Source organism: Thamnophis elegans, chromosome 1, assembly GCF_009769535.1.
Source record: "Thamnophis elegans isolate rThaEle1 chromosome 1, rThaEle1.pri, whole genome shotgun sequence".
NCBI lineage: Eukaryota > Metazoa > Chordata > Lepidosauria > Squamata > Colubridae > Thamnophis > Thamnophis elegans.
In genome coordinates, this window is record NC_045541.1 from 129,771,794 (window position 1) to 129,791,126 (window position 19,333).

The 19,333-nt window shown below is 37.3% G+C and overlaps 1 protein-coding gene across 1 annotated transcript in view; it reads left to right on the plus strand.

The window, feature by feature from the left end:
• Positions 1 to 19,333, plus strand: part of TTC6 (tetratricopeptide repeat domain 6) — a 111,487-nt gene that overhangs the window by 28,067 nt on the left and 64,087 nt on the right. The window contains exons 11-18 of the mRNA XM_032213735.1: positions 544 to 703; positions 1,359 to 1,463; positions 2,158 to 2,256; positions 6,901 to 6,966; positions 9,234 to 9,251; positions 11,150 to 11,640; positions 17,183 to 17,666; positions 18,199 to 18,328. Coding sequence (XP_032069626.1) covers positions 544 to 703; positions 1,359 to 1,463; positions 2,158 to 2,256; positions 6,901 to 6,966; positions 9,234 to 9,251; positions 11,150 to 11,640; positions 17,183 to 17,666; positions 18,199 to 18,328 — 1,553 coding nt within the window. The remainder of the gene's footprint in view (positions 1 to 543; positions 704 to 1,358; positions 1,464 to 2,157; positions 2,257 to 6,900; positions 6,967 to 9,233; positions 9,252 to 11,149; positions 11,641 to 17,182; positions 17,667 to 18,198; positions 18,329 to 19,333) is intronic.

Here is a 19,333-nt window from a genome sequence, read left to right on the forward strand (position 1 = left end):
CCTAAACCTAACCTAGTTAAGTTTTGATTATTAGGGGGGAAAATGTTATGATAAAGGATACAGTCAAACAAAGGAGGGATAATGATAACATATACATATATGCAGGGGTACAACATAAGGAAATTGGATGTAAAATTGTAAACAGTGATTTGGAAAGGAGGATTAGAAATTTTTGTTACTCAATATTATGGATGTTTAGCCAGAATAGGCCATAAGGTTTCAGTGTTATTGGAGGATATTAGAAATTGCAAATGAAATGCCAGTATGTGGTTATGTTTTAAATCTTGGTATATTTTATGATGAAGGACGTTTAAACAATTATAGTCAAAGGAAAATGGAGGTATGATGATGGTAATATGTATAAATATATCTGAGTTAAAATACTTGAGTTAATATGAATTATGGTTGATGACTGTGGAAGAGATGCATGAAAGTCTTTTGTAACCAACTGATACACTTTCTACAGTATGTAAAGAAGGAGGATTCTTTGTGTTGTGTCTGTTTTGAAATATATATGCTTCTGCAAAATATACTTTATTTCAGGATTTATAATGAAGGACTTTCCATTTCTGAGGTATGCCAAAGCAGTCAAGAAGATGGAATTCAAGTTTTACCTCCAAAGACACCAAGAAGTATGCCTGAGTGGCAAAGAATAGCTGAGTTCTATGTTGAAAAGCCTCAATTGAAATTATTAGGAAAAACGGTATGACCATTCATACTTGTAGTAATTTATAAGCTTTTAGGTATTTTTAAGAAATCCCATTTTTGAATAACTGATATTGGTTTTCTTTAAATCTCGCAAAAGCAAACATATAAAGTTGCTTGTAAAAATATGTGAGTCTTACATTAATATAGAAGGTATATCTTTTCTTTTTTGTCATTATTCTGGGATGAAGTTAATTAAAAATAAGGGGTCTGTCTTTGATAAAATTATCTGAAAGTATTTCCCTATCTTGTGGCAAACAACAATATGTGGCTATTGCCACTTAACAGATACATTGGGAAATATGCAGTTTTAAAGAAGCCAATGACTTTTACTTTATTAGAAAGTATAAGGGTTTACTTTAGCTTAAATCATACATTTGAAACATCAAACACAACACTCTTCTAAAAGCTCTCTGAAAGGGATAGACAGTCTTGAGTTCACACTCAAAGTTACCTGGTGGGAAGGTGATATCAATACTTTAGATGGAAGGGTTTTTTTAATGCCCTCCAGCAGTCTGTAGTAGCACATTGCATTATTTGAAAACAGCAAAATGTGCATAACATACAATATATCTGCTGTTCATTTAAGCAACATGTTTAGAATAAATGCTTAATAATATATCATATTAAATCAGTTTTCAATTTTTTTTAAGATGAAACTTCAGCCTGGATCTCTTAAAATGTTTTGGACTCCAGCTCCCCATAAATTTTCTGCTCCTCTTTCTGTTATGAAGGAAATCTTGTTTTCCAAGTATGAGGTAAACTTTCTGACCATATTTGAAGACCATATGAAATTTAGCATCAGGTTTGTGTTTTCCTAAACATGCAGCTATGTAGAGAAAGTTTTTTCTGTATCACGATCAGTATATTAAATATGTAAATTACAGAACAATTAAATATTTACTTTAATTTTAAAAAATGATCCAGTAGAACCTTTGGTCACGACCATCATTCGTTCTATAACTTTGTCCGAAACTAATTTGGTCATGACCTGAACCTAATTTTGGAAATTTGCTTACAGAAAAAAAGGACACGGAAGGGGAAATCAGCCACAAAAAAAAATAATAATGATTTTTTTTGGTCAGAATCTGATTTGGTCATGGTCAGAAGCATTCATGACCATAGGTTCTACTGTATATTGTTCTGCAATAATACAGAATTTATTACAAAATTTCCTTTTAATAATTATATGTATCATGCCATGATCATAGACATATTTTCTATGAGTACTATGCTCCTAAATATTTTACTTTTCTAGATTTTCAGTATTTGTATAACTTAAAGATTAAGCGGTGACATCTCCTTGAGACGTATATACAGCTAGATTTTCCAGTTTTATTTATTTATATATTTGTTTTCTTGTTTATGGTGAAGTATGAAGCCAAAGTAAGCTTATCTACAATATTTATTGTTCCAGCTTAGAAAAACACATTTTCTTTAATTTTTTTCCAGAGCAATTTGGTTCATGGGGTTATTTATGAAGATTTTTCCATTGATCTTCAAGAGAAAGAAAAGGGAGAAGGCGAAGATGACTTTGACTCTTTTTTTTCTGTATGTATTGTAGTTATAGGAATCATGGAAGTGTTTTTAAACCTTTTAAAGAATCTCATCCAGCTTTTATAACATCAAGTTTTGTGAGGATAATCAGAACTAATCAGAAATGCAGTTCACACAAGTACAGAAAATTTAATTCTGATGAAGGAATTCCTAAAAGTTCTTCTCCTGGGTCCATCGTAGAAACCAAGCCATAATCAATGGAGGCGTTTTTCCTTTTCGGTATTTAGAACAATATAGTCTCAGTAAAATTATTTTAGATCATTAATTTTTGTGTGTGCTTTACACAAAAATTAGAGGTGAGCATTATTCTGTCTAATAGTTACCATCCTTTGTGCTGCCTTGACAAAACATGAAGGCAAATCCAAAGGTGGAAAATTATAGGTAGTCCTTGACTTACGATCATGATTGAGTCTGAAATTTCTGTTGTCAAATGAAACATTTGTTACGTGAATTTTGCCCCCTTTTATGACCTTTCTTGACACAGTTGTTAAGTGAATCACTGCATTTGATAAGTTAGTAACCCGATTTTTAAATGAATTTGGCTGCCCCTTTGATTTTACTTGTTAGAAGGTTGTAAAAGGAGATCATATGATTCAGGACACTGCAATCATCATATCTATGAGTCAGTTACCAAGCATCTGAATTTTGATCATGTGACCATGGGGATTTGCAAAATCATATCTGTGAAAAGCGGTCACAAGTCACATTTTTCAGTACTGTTGTAAGTTTGAATAGTCACTAAACAAATTGTTGTAAGTCAAGGATTACCTGTACTATCTTTTGGGGATACTTTGCTTCTGTGTTTCCTCATAACATTGTTGCCTACTGTTCTCACTAACAATCCTTAGGTACCTTCATTCTTTCATTAATTTTAGTTTTTTTCAATTTAGCTGTTACTGAGCTCCCATAATTTACCTTTCTCTATCTCTCAAAAATCTTTTATGGATTTTGAAATTCTTCTAGACAATTTTTTAAAATAATCTCTATGTGGTGTACAAAATGAAACAGGATGAAATATAAAACACAATACAATATAATTTTAAAAGAATCTGATTAAAAATTGTGCAGTTTCCAATATCAGGAAAACATATACATCTTCAGCAAATCTCAAAAGCCATAGAAAAGGGACTCCACATCTAGCTGAAATGGGTGCATTCCAAGGAACAATGATGAAAACTAAAATCACCGTTAGACTGAAAAGAAAATATTTTAAATTCTAAAATGTTATTGATGATGCAACTAAATTCATTTGGGGTATGATGCTCCCTACCCACTTGATTTTCAATGCATAGTCTTGCATATTTTGGCTCAATTGATTGATGTAAAAGTGAATTGAACAGGAGTGCCAAATTCTTTCTCTTTATATTCCCAAACTAAGCATCCACATATTCTATATGCATTTAAGTAGAAGTGAGTTCTAGCTCTAAACATTAGTCTAAATGACTGTGGTGGGGCCTGGAAAAACAGTGGAAGGGAGATTAGGCAGAAACACTTAAAGACACATCGTAAGTCTGTTGACAGCTTATTTTCTAAATAGCAATTCAGCTAAGATGGCAAGAAATGTAGGAAGACACATTTAAAATCCTCCAAAGAGATTCCATTTTAATAAATTCACTATAAATTAAGATTAAAAATTCATCTTGCAGTTCCCACAGTTCCATATTTACCACAAAACTATCATTGAAGATATTTGTATAATTCTTGTTTCCTTGATTTGGCTCAGTTTGACAAATAGTTTGCAAGCTGCTATTTTGTTTACTGGCTATTGCTACTTATTTCACCTGGCAGATCTTAAGAGAACAGAAAAGTTACAAAGTAATAGTATCAATATATGGCAATCAGCAACACTATATAATGTGTGAGGGGTATGGCACGGTTCCACCACAATACCGCGAAGCCCTTATCCGCGGAGACATAAGCGCAAGTGCTAATCCGCACCGTCCGAATCGCTAAAGCAAATGCGACCTTACCGCGCTGACATAAGGGTGGAGGGCAAATCAGCGCCTTCCGAAGCACTCAGCCTAACCTAACCCTAAACCTAACCCTAAACCTAACCCTAAACCTAACCCTAAACCTAACCCTAAACCTAACCCTAAACCTAACCCTAAACCTAACCCTCACCCTAAACCTAACCCTAACCCTAAACCTAACCCTAAACCTAACCCTAACCCTAACCCTAAACCTAACCCTAAACCTAACCCTAAACCTAACCCTAAACCTAACCCTAAACCTAACCCTAAACCTAACCCTAAACCTAACCCTAAACCTAACCCTAAACCTAACCCTAAACCTAACCCTAAACCTAACCCTAAACCTAATCCTAACCCTTACCTTAATTTAAATTGGCTTTCTGCCGCCGCGCTGTTTTAAAGCGCCCTTCTGTCGCCGCGCTGTTGTCGCGGCGGTGATGACGCGTGGTGATGACGTCGTGGCTTTAGTGACGCGATTTTATCACCGCTATTTTGACGAGCGCGGTTTTGTCGTGCCACGTATGGCACAACATTGCTTATCTTAATAGGAACATGTGGAAGGGCTGTGAACCTATAAAAATAATCTAGTCTTTTTACTGGAGCCAAACGTAACCTACCTAGCTACTGATGTTAAGAATAACTTAATTCATACTATTGTTTTGTTTCTCTGTGTGCTTTACTGTAGCTACAGGTGTTATAAGTCCTTGAACTATGGGTTGCTGCAATGCACATTGAAGCACCTGTCTGAGAGGACCTTTTCCTCTGCTTTTAGCTTTTGTGATCAGATCTGGTGACTCGGCCAGCTGCCCTTGATGGTCTCATGATTCCTTCAGGATTTACTTTGCAAATATTTTTTTAGTTCAGCCTGAGGTGGTTGATTCCAGCCTACTCCTTAACAATTTACGGTTGCATAGCTCCCCCTAGTGATGAGCAGGTTGTCTCTCAATTCCTGTACAAAGTCAGGCAACCTATAGGCATTGCTGCTTTTTGTGCAGGAGTGTCACAGTGTCGTCATGTGATGTATTGGGATTTTTTCCCCTTTGCTAAACCGGGCGTGGGTGCGGCCAGCGCGTGATGCATCTGGCCTGCAAGCCGGGAGTTTTGACAGCCCTGTTCTAGTGTGTTTGCAACTTGTGGGACACACGAGGACAGCAACATGTTCATCTGTAGGCACAAACATCCATGAGCAATGACGTCAGTAGCAATTTTGCATTGTTGTTCTAATTAAGGATACAAGTACATTTAGTTTAGTATAAGGAGTTAGTAATAAGAATGCCAGACAGCCACATATTTCAAACTCTTCCTGTGTGTTGTCACATATAAACTATTTTATATAATACAATATCTAATCATGGGACAATATCCAACTTCTATCTGCTACAAATCAAACTATTCATATTCAGTCTTGGATTTTTAATATATTTATTTTTGATATGCCACTATAAAAAAATAATTCATTCCAGAAGGATGTATCTCATCTTCATTTATGGGAGGCTACTATTATGGTAATAAAAAGAAAAAAAAATCCTAAATTGTCCTATATTTTACAGCCTTTGTTTCTTGAAGGATAGTTAGGTTGATGTGGACTATAATTCCTCTTGGGTAACCAATTGTTGGAAATACTTCATCTATGAAAAAGTATGTCCTTTGATTTCTTCCATCAATATTTGCTAAGTTTAATAATAAATGTTAACACCAATTTTCCTGATTTAAATACACTATATTGCCAAAAGTATTCGCTCACCTGCCTTTACTTGCATATGAACTTACTGTAAGTGACATCCTATTCCTAATCCATAGGGTTCAAAATGACATCGGTCCACCTTTTGCAGCTATAACAGCTTTAACTCTTCTGGGAAGACTGTGCACAAGGTTCAGGAGTGTGTTTATGGGAATTTTTGACCATTCTTCCAGCAGCGCATTTGTGAGGTCACACACTGATGTTGGACGAGTTTACGTGGCCTACCACTTCGTGGCTGAGTTGCTGTCGTTCCCAAACTCTTCCACTTTCTTATAATACAGCTGACAGTTGACTGTGGATTATTTAGGAGCGAGGAAATTTCACGAGTGGATTTGTTGCACAGGTGGCATCCTATCACAGTTCCACGCTGGAATTCACTGAGCTCCTGAGAGCGACCCATTCTTTCACAAATGTTTGTAAAAACAGTCCGCATGCCTAGGTACTTGATTTTATACACCTATGGCCATGGAAGTGATTGGAACACCTGATTCTGATTATTTGGATGGGTGAGTGAATAGTTTTGGCAATATAGTGTACTTATAATTAACCAAGCTCATCATAAAATTCATATAGATTGCTTACAGAATCAGAATCTAAAACCATTTTTCAGATAAAAACTATACTAAGCTTTTAGTATAGAGCCAAGGTGGCACAGTGGTTAAATGCAGCACTGCAGGCTACTGCTAGATCAGCAGTTCAGCGGTTCAAATCTCACCGGCTCAGGGTTGACTCAGCCTTCCATCCTTCCGAGGTGGGTAAAATGAGGACCCAGATTGTTGGGGGCAATATGCTGACTCTCTGTAAACCGCTTAGAGAGGCCTGAAAGGCCTATGAAGCGGTATATAAGTCTACTGCTATTGCTATTATTGCTATTGCTATTTTAAAAATCTTATTATTGTAAAAATATCAATTTTGTTTTTATTGTAGAATATTAGTGCAAATAGAAGACATAGTTCCTTTCCACAACTTGTGCTTCCTGAAACTACTGTAAAGGTATCGTTATTTTAAAATTTGAAGTATGTTTCATGATATGATTTTATCTGTGGTTTGATTATATACTCTTAATAGTAAACTATACTAAAATTAAATTGCAGCATTGTGAACAAGTAAGAGTAATCATACTTAAAATACAATTTCCTTTTTGGTAACTGTAAATATTGGAAAGTCGATTTGTGAAAAGATACAATTATTTAGTATTCAAAGAAGAAAAACCTGACCAATATAGTAATTATCAGAAATTTACATACTATTCCCAATCATGAGATGATATTGATGTGGCTATGATATTTAAAGTTGAAACACTCACAGAATAAAATTGAATCAAGAGAACGGTTACACTTAACAGATTATTCAGAAGAAGGCAGTTTATTTTTCCCAATGAAGGGTAGTAGCATAACATCTGTTTGTTGTTGTTTCAGAACAGATTGAAAGGCCATATGTTTTTTGTTTTTGTCTTTGTTTTTTCATTAGTATTACATTCAGGTCAAGGCTGGATGGTGGATGATTTCTTGCCTCTATGTCTGATGATACCAGAAGGGGAGAAAAGCTCCTCATCTTAGATAGTGAGATTCAAGTGTAAAATGCCTTTCTCCCAGCAGAAAGAGACAAGCATAGAATAACTGAGTTGGAAGGGACCTTGGAGGTCTTTTAATCCAACCCCCTGTTCAAGTAGGAGACCCTATACTATTTCAGACAATGACTGTCCAGTTTCTTTTTAAAAGGCTCCAATGATGGAGCACCCACAACTTCTGAAGGCAACTCATTCCACTGTCTTATTGTTCTGTCTGGAAATTTCTCCTTAATTGCAGGTTGCTTTTCTCCTTGATTAGCTTCCATCTATTGCTTATTGTCTTTCCTTCTCGTGCTTTGGAAAATACCGTAGGTTGACACCTTCTTCTTTGTGGCAGACCCTCAAATATTGGAACACTGCAATTACGTCGCTCCTAGTCCTTCTTTTCATTAGACTGGCCATACCCAATTTCTGCAACTGTTCTTCATATGTTTTCACCTCCAGCCCCCTAATCATCTTTGATGCTCTCCTCTGCATGCCTTCCAGAGTCTCAAAATGTTTTTCATGTGGTGACCAAAATTGAAAGCAGTATTCCAAGTGTGGTCTTACCAAGGCCTTATAAAGTGATACGAATTCTTCATGCGATCTTCATTTTATCCCTCTTAATGAAGCCTAGGATTTCATTGGCTTATTGGTAGCTACAACACCTTGCTGTAGAATATTTAAATGATTGTCCACTAGATTTCCAAGATCCCTCTTGCAGTTACTGCTATTGAGCAAAGTTCCACCTAATCTGTATCTTTTTTTTTTGTTGCTTTCGTGCAAAAGTTTACTTTTTTCTACACTGAATTTCATTTTGTTAGATAGAGCCCAGCTTTCAAATTTGTCAAGATCCCTCTGGATATTTAGCTTATCTTCTGGGGTGTTGGCTATTCCTGACCTGGTGTCATCTGCAAATTAGATGAGCTCCTCTTCTATCCCTCACCTAAATCATTTATGAGGAGTATTGGGCTTAAAACCGAACCTTGGAGTACTCCACTGCTTACTTCTCTCCATATAGATGTGGCATTACATGAGTGTCATTTGTCAGTCAGATTTCTGGTTATAACTTTGTTTGTTTCTACAGTGTTTGGAGTTCTGTTGGTTGATTATCTTTTCCAGGGTCTCCCAGATATTAATGTCAAGCTAATTGTTCTGTAGTTTCCTGGATCTCTTATCATTTTCTTGCCTATTTTAATTTGAATTCCCAGTTTTACGGTTCTGTCTTTGGTAGGTTGAGCTATTTTTTCTTTTTTATGTGAACAAAGATGAAAGAAAGAATTAAAGCAACTCTGCTTTCTCCATGCTGCTTGTCACTTCCTTGCCATCGTCTACAATCTTCTGCAGTGGACTGATAGTTTCTTTGGCTTTTTTCTTATTTTTTTATATGTTTTATATGAAAACCATTGTTTTCTGCTTGTACTTTCATAGAGAAACATGCTCCATGCATCAAAGTATTTGTTGTATGGTAGTTTTTTTTTAATCCTAAGTATTAAGATCTCCATTCTGTTGTTAACTAATATCATCTGTGCATGTTGAAGATTTTTATTTCTGCACTAGTAAAATAAATGTCTCTGAATTATTAATAATCTCTTAGCAAACAACTTATGAGCGTGTAAAATTATCTTTAGACTCTGTAAAATCAGAATTGTTTAATTATTTAAAATTATATTTATTCTCTATATTGTTTGATAACTATTTTGTGTTATAGGATGAAGACATTGCATGTGTAAGTAGTGTGCTATAGAAGAGTGACTCCTCTAGCAAATAAGTATGTTGGATTTCTATGTTTTATTCAAATCACCTAACATTAGTATGTATGATAGTGCAATAATTTTCTATGAAGCTTATTACCAAAATAACAGATTATCTGAAATAAAAATATGAAAAGAGATGAATATTTTGAAATTCCATATCCAATTATACTTATCAGAACATGAGTAGTTACGTGATAAGCGCCCCCTAATGTTTACGAACAAGTCCCGAAATTACAAATGTTGCAGCTCATGGCAGATGTTCGTCCTTATGAATGACCACAGAGACTCTACAGCCTTCATCCTGTCAATCCCCACTTCTATGCTGAGTCTTTATAGGCACTAGGCCTGTGGCTACTCATTCTGTGAAGATCTAGAGAGCCTTCACTTTCTTGGCCTGTTTCAGTGCTTCAAGCCTTCAGTGAGTACACAGAGAATGGAGGCCTAAAGTACTGCAAGATCACACAGGATCAGCAGCACGTGATCTCATGCTACTGATCTCTGGTGATCTGATGCAAATGCACAAGATCTGCAGAAAAAAGCTTTGCAAATGTAGGGAAGGCCTGAGACATTGAATCTTTTCCTTCATATGCCATTTTGCAAAAAGCCTTTGCTGCCAAGAACAAAGGCCGGGAGGAACTGTGCATCACTCCGGGGGCTCTGTTCTCTTTGCCAGAGGCCTTGAAGAAAAGCCTTTCCTGGTGAAAATGAAGCTCCAGCATGATGTGTGCTTCGTCTGGGGGCTGCATTCTCTTCAGCAAAGGCCGCCTCAAGCCCAAAGAAGCAGAGTTCTTTGAAGTGGCACCCCATAGGCGCATAAACACTTTTTGGTCAGAGGCTGAAAGCTTCTATGAGCCATGATCTCTTGCAATTTCAGACTCCTATCCACTTTTTGCAGTGAATGGGTGCCTGAAGTCTTGCGAGATTAGGACAACCAGAAGCTTCCAGTCTGTGCACAAAAAATGTTTGCAGGCCAATGGGAAGCTTGAAGCCTTTGGAGGAGAGTCACCGAGACTGTCTGTCACTCCAGAAGTGGCAGGCAGCCTTGGTGAGTCAGAGAAGCCAAGCAGGGCATGCTCATCCTGCTCTCAATCGCTCGCTGGGAGCATGCAAAGAAACAAAGAGGCTGGTGAGCAGACAGATCTTCACAAGGCAAGTGACCTGGCGCAGCAGGATGGGGGGTGGAGAGCAATTGTGAGGACCCCAGGGAAGGGAGAATGGGATATCTCAGTGAATCAGGGGAGGTCTTGGGTGGTCTGAAGCAGGTGGCCTGTTCCATTGCTATGCCCCCCCCATGGCCTTCCCCACCCTAAGATATTGAAGCCGTGCATTCGATTAGCGAATGCTTGGGCAAAAGGAGGGAGTGATCATGTTCAAGTTACGCAATTCACTCCTATGAATTATCAGGTTATGAATGGAATGGGCAGGTTCTATTACATTAGTAACTCAAGGACTACCTATAATAACTCATTCCTGATCCAGTTCATCCTGCAAGGAATTTCTGTAGTAAATTTATGTAGATGAAACATTTAAAAACAAGGCCTTCTAAATGGTCTGTAACTCCCACAATTCTGTTAGTTCAGGAATATGAATTGTCATATGTTTCATCTCATACAGCATCATTGTTTTATCAATACCCATTGAGTTGTGTTTGTTGATCAAGGCTTTTCGGTTTGGCCACTGCAATGTTTTCAGTGAAGGCAAATGTATACTACATCTAGATATACAATGCTATTATCATAATACTCAGATTCACTAGTGTGGCCAACAGTAACATTCACATGGAAATTTGGTTAAAGAGTATTTTAATTGTATTACATATCAATAGGTTTTCCAAAATGATGTCCATAAAGTAAAATTTATTTTCTTGCAGGGACATTCGCTTAAAAGGACAAATAGTGCACCAGAGTTGTCTTCATACAGAGACAAAACACTTATAAAGTTTTCTGCAAATTTCAATACTGCTATGGAAGAGCTTGATATCATGAGCAAGCATGTTCCTTTAACAAAACCTACTGCTGCAGTACCAGAAGCTGAACCTACTCTAAAAAAGCATAGTTTTCCTGCTAACCTTTCAGGAATTAGTTTTCACCCTTCAAAAGCACCTATAAATCCAGAGAAAGGTCCTGAAACACTTACAGGAAGTCCACTAAAAATGCCTAAAGGAAATCTTTTTGAACCAGTGCCTGCTCCAGGTCAAATAGATCAGACTGCTCTTGCTGATGAATGTCGAAAAGCTGGAATTAAGTACATCATTTTTCCAAAGAAAAAAAGAAGATCATTGAAATTAGGGAAAAGTATTACTCCCAAAGTATTGGATAGTATATTTCAAAAATTAAATGAACCTCCAAAAATTCTTAAAAGGTTGTACATTTAATAACAATTTTATTATATATTTATTTAGACAGTTGGACAGGACAGATTTAAGTCACAGATCTGTTGGTTAAATATGTTTGGATTGGGGAAGATGTATGAAGGTTATCCATATGAAAATAATTACTACTGATAATATTTCTGGGCTGGAGCAAGGTGGTATTAATTGCTATGGAGCTGCAAACTCCATTTGCTCCCCTAAAAGTTACTAAGATCCAGATCCTCAGCTTTGTTAGTCTTAATGCACAAGTTTGGAACCAATGTGAGGGGGTGACAGTGAAATCAGCTGAAAAAAACATTTTCTTAAAGCTATTTCTAAAGGCACCTATTCTTTCTGTTGCAGGCCGTCTTTTTTTTGGGGGGGGGTTAAATAATCCTCATTTCACAAGCACTAGTATTGCAATAGCAAATATGTCCTTCCTATTGATATAAACTGAGCTTTATTTTGCCACAATGAAGGAACTAAATATTTAGAAGCATTGCTAGGTTTGTGATAGCTCTTCTTTTTTACAAGCTACCATTTGGGAGAAAATAATAAACTATGTGTAGACATCTTATTTTCCTCCAAGTCTCCTTAGTATGTTTCCGGCAGATGCTCATTTCTTTGAGTGATCAGACAGATTCTCCATTGTTTGCAGAGGATATTCACATCTCTGCTTGTGCCAGGATCAGCCCTGAGGAAAATAACTCAGTATGATTTCAAAAGACCTGGCTACTTGATTGCAACTACAGGAAAAGAGAAGAAAAAAGTGCCCAATTTTGGCTCAGGCAGCTTCAGATTTCTCTCCATGCTGGTCACCTCCAACTCTGCTACTGCAAGTCTTGCTATAGATCCATGAGGGCAATCCTATGGCATGCATGCCACAGGTGGCACGTGGAGCCATATTTGCCACCACGGCAGCCCTCAGCTCCGGCCAGCTGATTTTTGGCCAATGGGCTGTTGGGCCGTTTTTCGCCCTCTCCAGCCTGTGGAGGCTTTCCTGAAGCCCGGGGAGGGCAAAAATGGCCGTTTTCACCCTCTCCAGGCTTTAGGAAAGCCTCCAGAGCCTGAGGAGGGCAAAAACTCCCCTTCCCGTATGGGGGTGTCAGGTGTGCATGCGTGAGAGTGGGTCATGTGCGCATGCCCAGGTGGGTGGGATGTGTGCATGCGCAGGTGGGTGGGCACGCATGCACACACGATAACACAAGCACGCACAATTTTGGTACCCCTTTAGAAAAAGGTTAGCTATCACTGCTATAGATGAACCTTACTTTTATACTACCAGTTCCTACTGGCTTTTCTCGAGGTGTGATAGTTGATCTTGCCAGAGAAAATTCATGGTGAATTCTCATTAAACAATCATCTTAATCATTGGAGTAGAAAAAACTATGATCTTCTTTTGGGCCGTTTCAAGATCGTTAACTTTGCATATGGCCATCTCACATCCACTCTATTTCTGCAGTCTTTTTCCAATACCACTAGTGCAATGCTGGGCTGCTTTTTAGAACAAATCATTGGATTTCTCAGCACCAGGCTTTTCATAGTTCTGATCAGTGGATCATATTGCTTGGAACACCCTAATATACAGTGAGGCACACATACATACATACATACATTCACTGGTGTAGGTATGCTGGTCTTGTTGTATTTGGGTCTTTTCCTGTGTAAGATTAAGATTGTCTTGGCAACGTTTCGGCGAGGTCCCACTCGCCATCTTCAGGCTGGTGTTTTCGGCTTTGTGCTTGTGCGAGTAAGGTGTGGTTGGAACTGTCGTCTTTCTATAAATCTTGGTGGTGGTGTGTGGAGTCCTGGTTTTGTTGCTGTAAGTGGGTTGATTGGCTGTGTAATCCTGCAACTACACTGCCAATCAACCCACTTACAGCAACAAAGCCAGCACTCCACACACCCCCACCAAGATTTATAGAAAGACAACAGCTCTGACCACGCCTTACTCGCACAAGCACAAAGCCGAAAACACCAGCCTGAAGATGGTGAGTGTGTATACACACACACACACACACACACACACTTACCTTCCATATTGTTTTAGAATTCTGCCACCCATGTTTTAGATTAACTTCAGGGCAGGTTTTTTTTCTCCTATTTTAGGATTGTTTCTCTTTTGCAGAACATTTCTTTGAAGTAGATTTCCCATTAGTTCTAAACTGGCATGTCCCTTTTCTCAAAATTCCTTTATCTCCATCAGGTTGCATCTACTGAGGTAATTTGTCAAAGACCACGTTACATTTCAACTAACTTAGAAATCATGTGATTTTTTAATGTCTAGCAGTAGTTGAAAACTAATATATTGATATCCATCTAAGAAAATATGTAGGGAATTCTATTTTAAAAAATTAAGATGAACTTGGCAAAGGCCTTCTCAGCATATAATGAAATTAATTCTGTGAAGTTTTAATTCTTTTGTGTATTTGTTAGCAGATTAAGCACATTATCCGAAGCTTGTCTCAATTGTGGAAAGCTACATTGAGATGAGTGAATAATATCTGAAAAAAAGACATAATTTTTTCGCTAGAATAGGTATTAAGATTTTGGTAACTGCATTAATTAATGATTAACAGCACATTGACTGGCATCTTTTGGAGGAGAATTATTATCCCATTTTGTAGAAGATAAAAGATAAGCAATTCAGTTTGTTTTTCTGTGAGAAGCAGCATGATTTGCACAGGTATTAAATATAGTTCTTAATATAAAAACAGAGTAATGGTGTTGTCCATTGCTCTGGATTGCTGTGTCTGACAATACTGTATGTGACTCATTCTTGGACTAAGTCTAGGACTGAGGACTTTCTTTTGTATGAAAATGGTTTATTCAGCAACAGAAATAAAATGTTTCTAAAGTGTCATAAAGCAATGTACAAATGTGAGCTGCACAACTGTATTTTATCTCCTCTTCCTCCTGTCCAAGATTTCACTCAGATGTTGCCTTCTCTATTTCAAGCAGAAGGCATACCAAAAGTATACTTGGGGTCACTAGCCAGACACTGATACCACCAACACACTCAGCACAGCATAGCTGTAGACATTAACCTCAAAACTCCTAGTAGCACCTTTGATCTTGGAAGTCCCCCACTCAGGGCATGGTTCTATGGTGTAGGGCTCTTCCATAACTTAATGATTTGACTTTCTGTAAATAATTATTGTTACTATTCATAAACTTTTTAGTTAAATCCACACCAACCCATCTTATTGGTTCTAGAAATCCAGAATTCTATTGATAGGTTTCTTTCCTTCTAAAAAAAGGGGGATTGCAAACACACCTCCAGAGGACTGCCAGCTTCTTTTTGAGGAACTTTGTCATCCTTAAGATGATGCCCACAGACCTATTGGACCTTTGTTGTTTGAACAATTATTTGAACCACTTTCATTTCAAAATTCTTCAGAATTAATTTCCATTCTTCCCTTATTGCAGAAAGGGATTAGCTCATAACTATAAATTTGTAGATGATTTGTAGAATGGATAACTTCATATATCTGAAGTTATGAGCTGTAGTGGCGCAATGGTTAAAATGCAGTACTGGAGAATACTTCTGACAGTTGGCTGCCTGCAATTTGGCAGATTGAACCTCACCAGGCTCAAGGTTGACTCATCCTTCCATCCTTCCACGATGGATAAAATGAGGACCCAGATTGTAGAGGGCAATATGCTGACTCTGTAAACTCCTCAGAGGGGTCTGTAAAGCACTGTGGAGCAGTATATGCACTAAGTCTAAGTGCTATTGCTATCTATATTATACCTTCACACTTTTTCTTCATTTTATACTGTGACTGATGCATCCATGCACAAATGTTGGCCTTTCCACATCCCTGGGAATTTTCTTTAAATGTGCACTGCATATTATTTTGTTCCTTTTTCTCTAGGCTATCATTTCCCTTAATATCCAGCCAGCTGGGTTTTAACTGCTTATTACATCATTGACTGATCTGGCTACATAGTACAAGATTTCTATTCCAACAATTTCTTGACCTCTGAATGAGACCATCTCTTCCTTTCAGTTTATCCAGTCTGTAGGAGCAATGATATGCACTTTGTTAACTGCTGCTGCAATTCTGTAAATGTGAGGTGCTTGCACATAAATCTCTCTAGCATCAGTCAGAATAGATGATATTCTCTGTCACTGGCTCATGTGATGTTACATTGTCTATTTGTGGGCATGTATACTAGATAGTTCTTGCTCTGGTTATGCCCTCGTTCAAGGAATACTTCCATTGATCAAAATAAGATTTTTCTTTCATGCTTCTTTCTCAATAGAGATCCTCACCATTAATGCCTAACTCAGGGGCATCTGTCACTTCACCTGAACTGGCATTATATACAGCAGACAAGTTATCTAAGCATAGGAAATTAATTCAGGACCCTGCTGCTATGAAAGGGAAGTTTGAATGAAAACATATGTGCAAAAATGAAAGTGCTGTTCAAGCTATATGGGATTGTCTTTGTAGGGGTAAAATGAATCTTTTATTTTAAAGAATCATCCTAGTTCACTGAGGGAGATACTATTTCGAGTTTCCCTTTGAACTTGCAAAATAGATTGAATTATCTACATCAAATCAATTATTTATTTGTGGGGTATATGTATATTATTCTACATGATTACAAAGTTATATACTGTATATACTCGAGTATAAGCCTAGTTTTTCAGCCCTCTTTTTGGGCTGAAAAAAGCCGCCTCGGCTTATACTCGAGTCAGTGAAAAATTTGCCCGAAATGGAGGAGAAAAAGGGGCGGGGCCATGCCGCTGGGTGACACTCGTGAATGGCCCAGTGCCCCTGTGAGTTTCCCCTCCCTCTGTGTCAGTTTGCCGCGCAGCGCGCACCGCACCATCCCCCCTCCTCACGTTCTAATGTAATGCAGGGCTGTCTTACGATTCCCCTTCCTCCCCCTCCTGCCGCTCTGCAACGATGTCCCACCTCCTCCTTGTTATGGCAAGCAGCCACATAGCGATGTCCCACCTCCTCTGGTACAGTGATCCAATGATAGGAATCACTGTGCCGTGTGTCATAGGAGGCGGGACATCGCTCCCGCGGCTGCACGGGACATCATCATCACAGCGGGACATCAGCATCATGAGGTGAGTGAAGTATTTCATTGAATACACCGCTAGTTTACTGTTTTTCTTTGAAATAAATATTCAAAAACATTATTGGTATCTATTTTTATTTTTGAAATTTACCGGTAGCTGCTGCATTTCCCACCCTAGGCTTATACTCGAGTCAATAACTTTTCCAGTTTTTTGTCGTAAAATTAGGTGCCTCGGCTTATATTCGGGTCGGCCTATACTCGAGTATATACGGTACTTCCATACTAATGGATAATTCTACTTGTGTTTCCATTAGAAATTTTCTTACCATAACTTTAATATTATGTACTTAATCTGGGTAGTCCTGTGGCATCTTAAATCTGTTTTTAGGTTGAAGTGGTATAAAGTGATAAATACATAAATTACAAGCTATTAAATTTTGCAGTTTATAATATTTATTTCAGTAATCATTACCTCAGTTACACATTGATCGTAATTTTGCTTCTCCTTTTTAGGTCTACGTCTCTGATTCTTCAGAATCTTCATATGCATAAAAAATACTCTATTAAAGTATCTCGAGCAATTCAACTTTATAGAAACCCCAGCCTCCCTTATTTGTTAAACTTTGAAACATTTGCCCAAAAACAGGGTAAAGGATCTGAAGATTCTGATTATCTTTGGGCCAGGCTAGTGTGGAATAAATGGTTTGAGGAGCGGTTTGTTTCCAAAAACAAATCTGATGAAGATAAACAGATGTTAGGCAAACATCTTTTGACACAGGAAATTGAGGATGCTACGAAAGAAAGAGAATTACCAAACTATGTGAATCCTTTTCTATTTGATGGCAAAAAAGAAGAACTTGAACAGTGTGAGCAGGAGATTGAGAGAATAACTCAAGAGATAAATAAAGGATGCGCTACAGCGTTTAACTATTGTCGTCGTGGAGCAATATACAGAAAGATTGGAAAAATGCAGTCAGCTTTGGATGACTTAGAAAAAGTTTGTTTAAAACATATTTTGCTCATAAATTTTATTTAACTTATTGTATAGCTAAAGATTTCCATGGTTGCTTCTTCCTCTTCACTTTTCAAAAGAAAACCTTCCAGTTTTTAACATTTTTGTATTCTAAACTATTTAGCAGATAATGTCATAGTGTTTCCACATGTATTTGCTTTCATGTGCACATATGTATATATGTGTACACATACAATCATTAGAAAGGAGGTTGACAAGAGATATAAGCAAGAAAACACAAAACTAGAGCTCTGTGCCAGAGAATTTATGTCATGGAATAAATGTGTGGTAATTTGCATGAAAAAAGGTAATGAGCAATTAGATGAAGAAATATAAAGGACACCATATGATAAGAATACAAACACAAACTGATTTTCCCCTATGTGGAACTAATAATATTTAAATAATATTTCTCATCAGTTCAATATTTATAATATTTTCTTCTACAGTATTGAACTGTAGAAATAGTGCAGAAATAAAGTAATCATATTGATTAATTATGTTATTATCTTTGTAGGCAATACATTTGGAACCATTTCTGGCTAATGCCTATTGGCACAGACACTTAATATTTGTTTACCAAAACAAAATTATTCCAGCTCTAGAAGATTTGAATTTTATAATTAAATGTAACGTAAACTATACAGGTAAGTGTTATTGAAATCCTGTCGTCACTACCAAAATAGGTTGCATATAGTGTAATACACATAATGTATATCATACTATATATAATTATTGAATTAGATAGACTACTGTTTAACAATTTGGTTAGTCAGATATTTGTGAATTGTTTTCTAGGCATGATCATGAACATGATAACAATGATAATTTAGATAATAGGTTGCTAACTTTTTGCTTGACTGCACTTGGCCCACTTGGCTGAACTGAATGAAGAATTGTCTAGGGCTACATCTGTGTATGTGTGTGTGCGTGTATATATATATATATATTATACATATACATACATACATACATACACACATACATATATATATATATATACACATACACCCCCCCACACATATACACATACATACATACATACATACGTTTATATATATATATGTATGTATGTATGTATGTATGCATGCATGCATGCATGCAGGTTTTGGCGTGTTTGGGTCTTTTCCTGTGTAAGATTGAGAGTATCTTGGCGACGTTTCGACGAGGTTCTCATCGAAATGTCGCCAAGATACTCTCAATTTTACACGGGAAAAGGCCAGAATACGCCAAGACCTGCATACCTGTACCCGTGAAAATCTACGAAAATACACACACATATGCAACATATACATACATACATACATACATACATACATACATACATACTTACATACAGACACAAATATAAAATACACACACACACACAAAATGGGTGTCCAGCCTATTGGCTTGCCTTGGCTGCACTGAATGAAGAATTGTCTTAGGCTACATCTGTTTGTGTGTATGTGAACTTACATCAAGAGGAACAAGAAGCACTCACCAACCTGAAGAAAGACAACAACATAATCATTCTCCCAGAAGACAAAAGTAACGCCACAATGATGATGAACACGTCTGACTACCAAGCCAAACTATCCAACCTACTCCAAGACCCTGCTTACAAACCTCTAAACACAAAACACCAAATCCAAAATAAAAGCTTCTCCCAT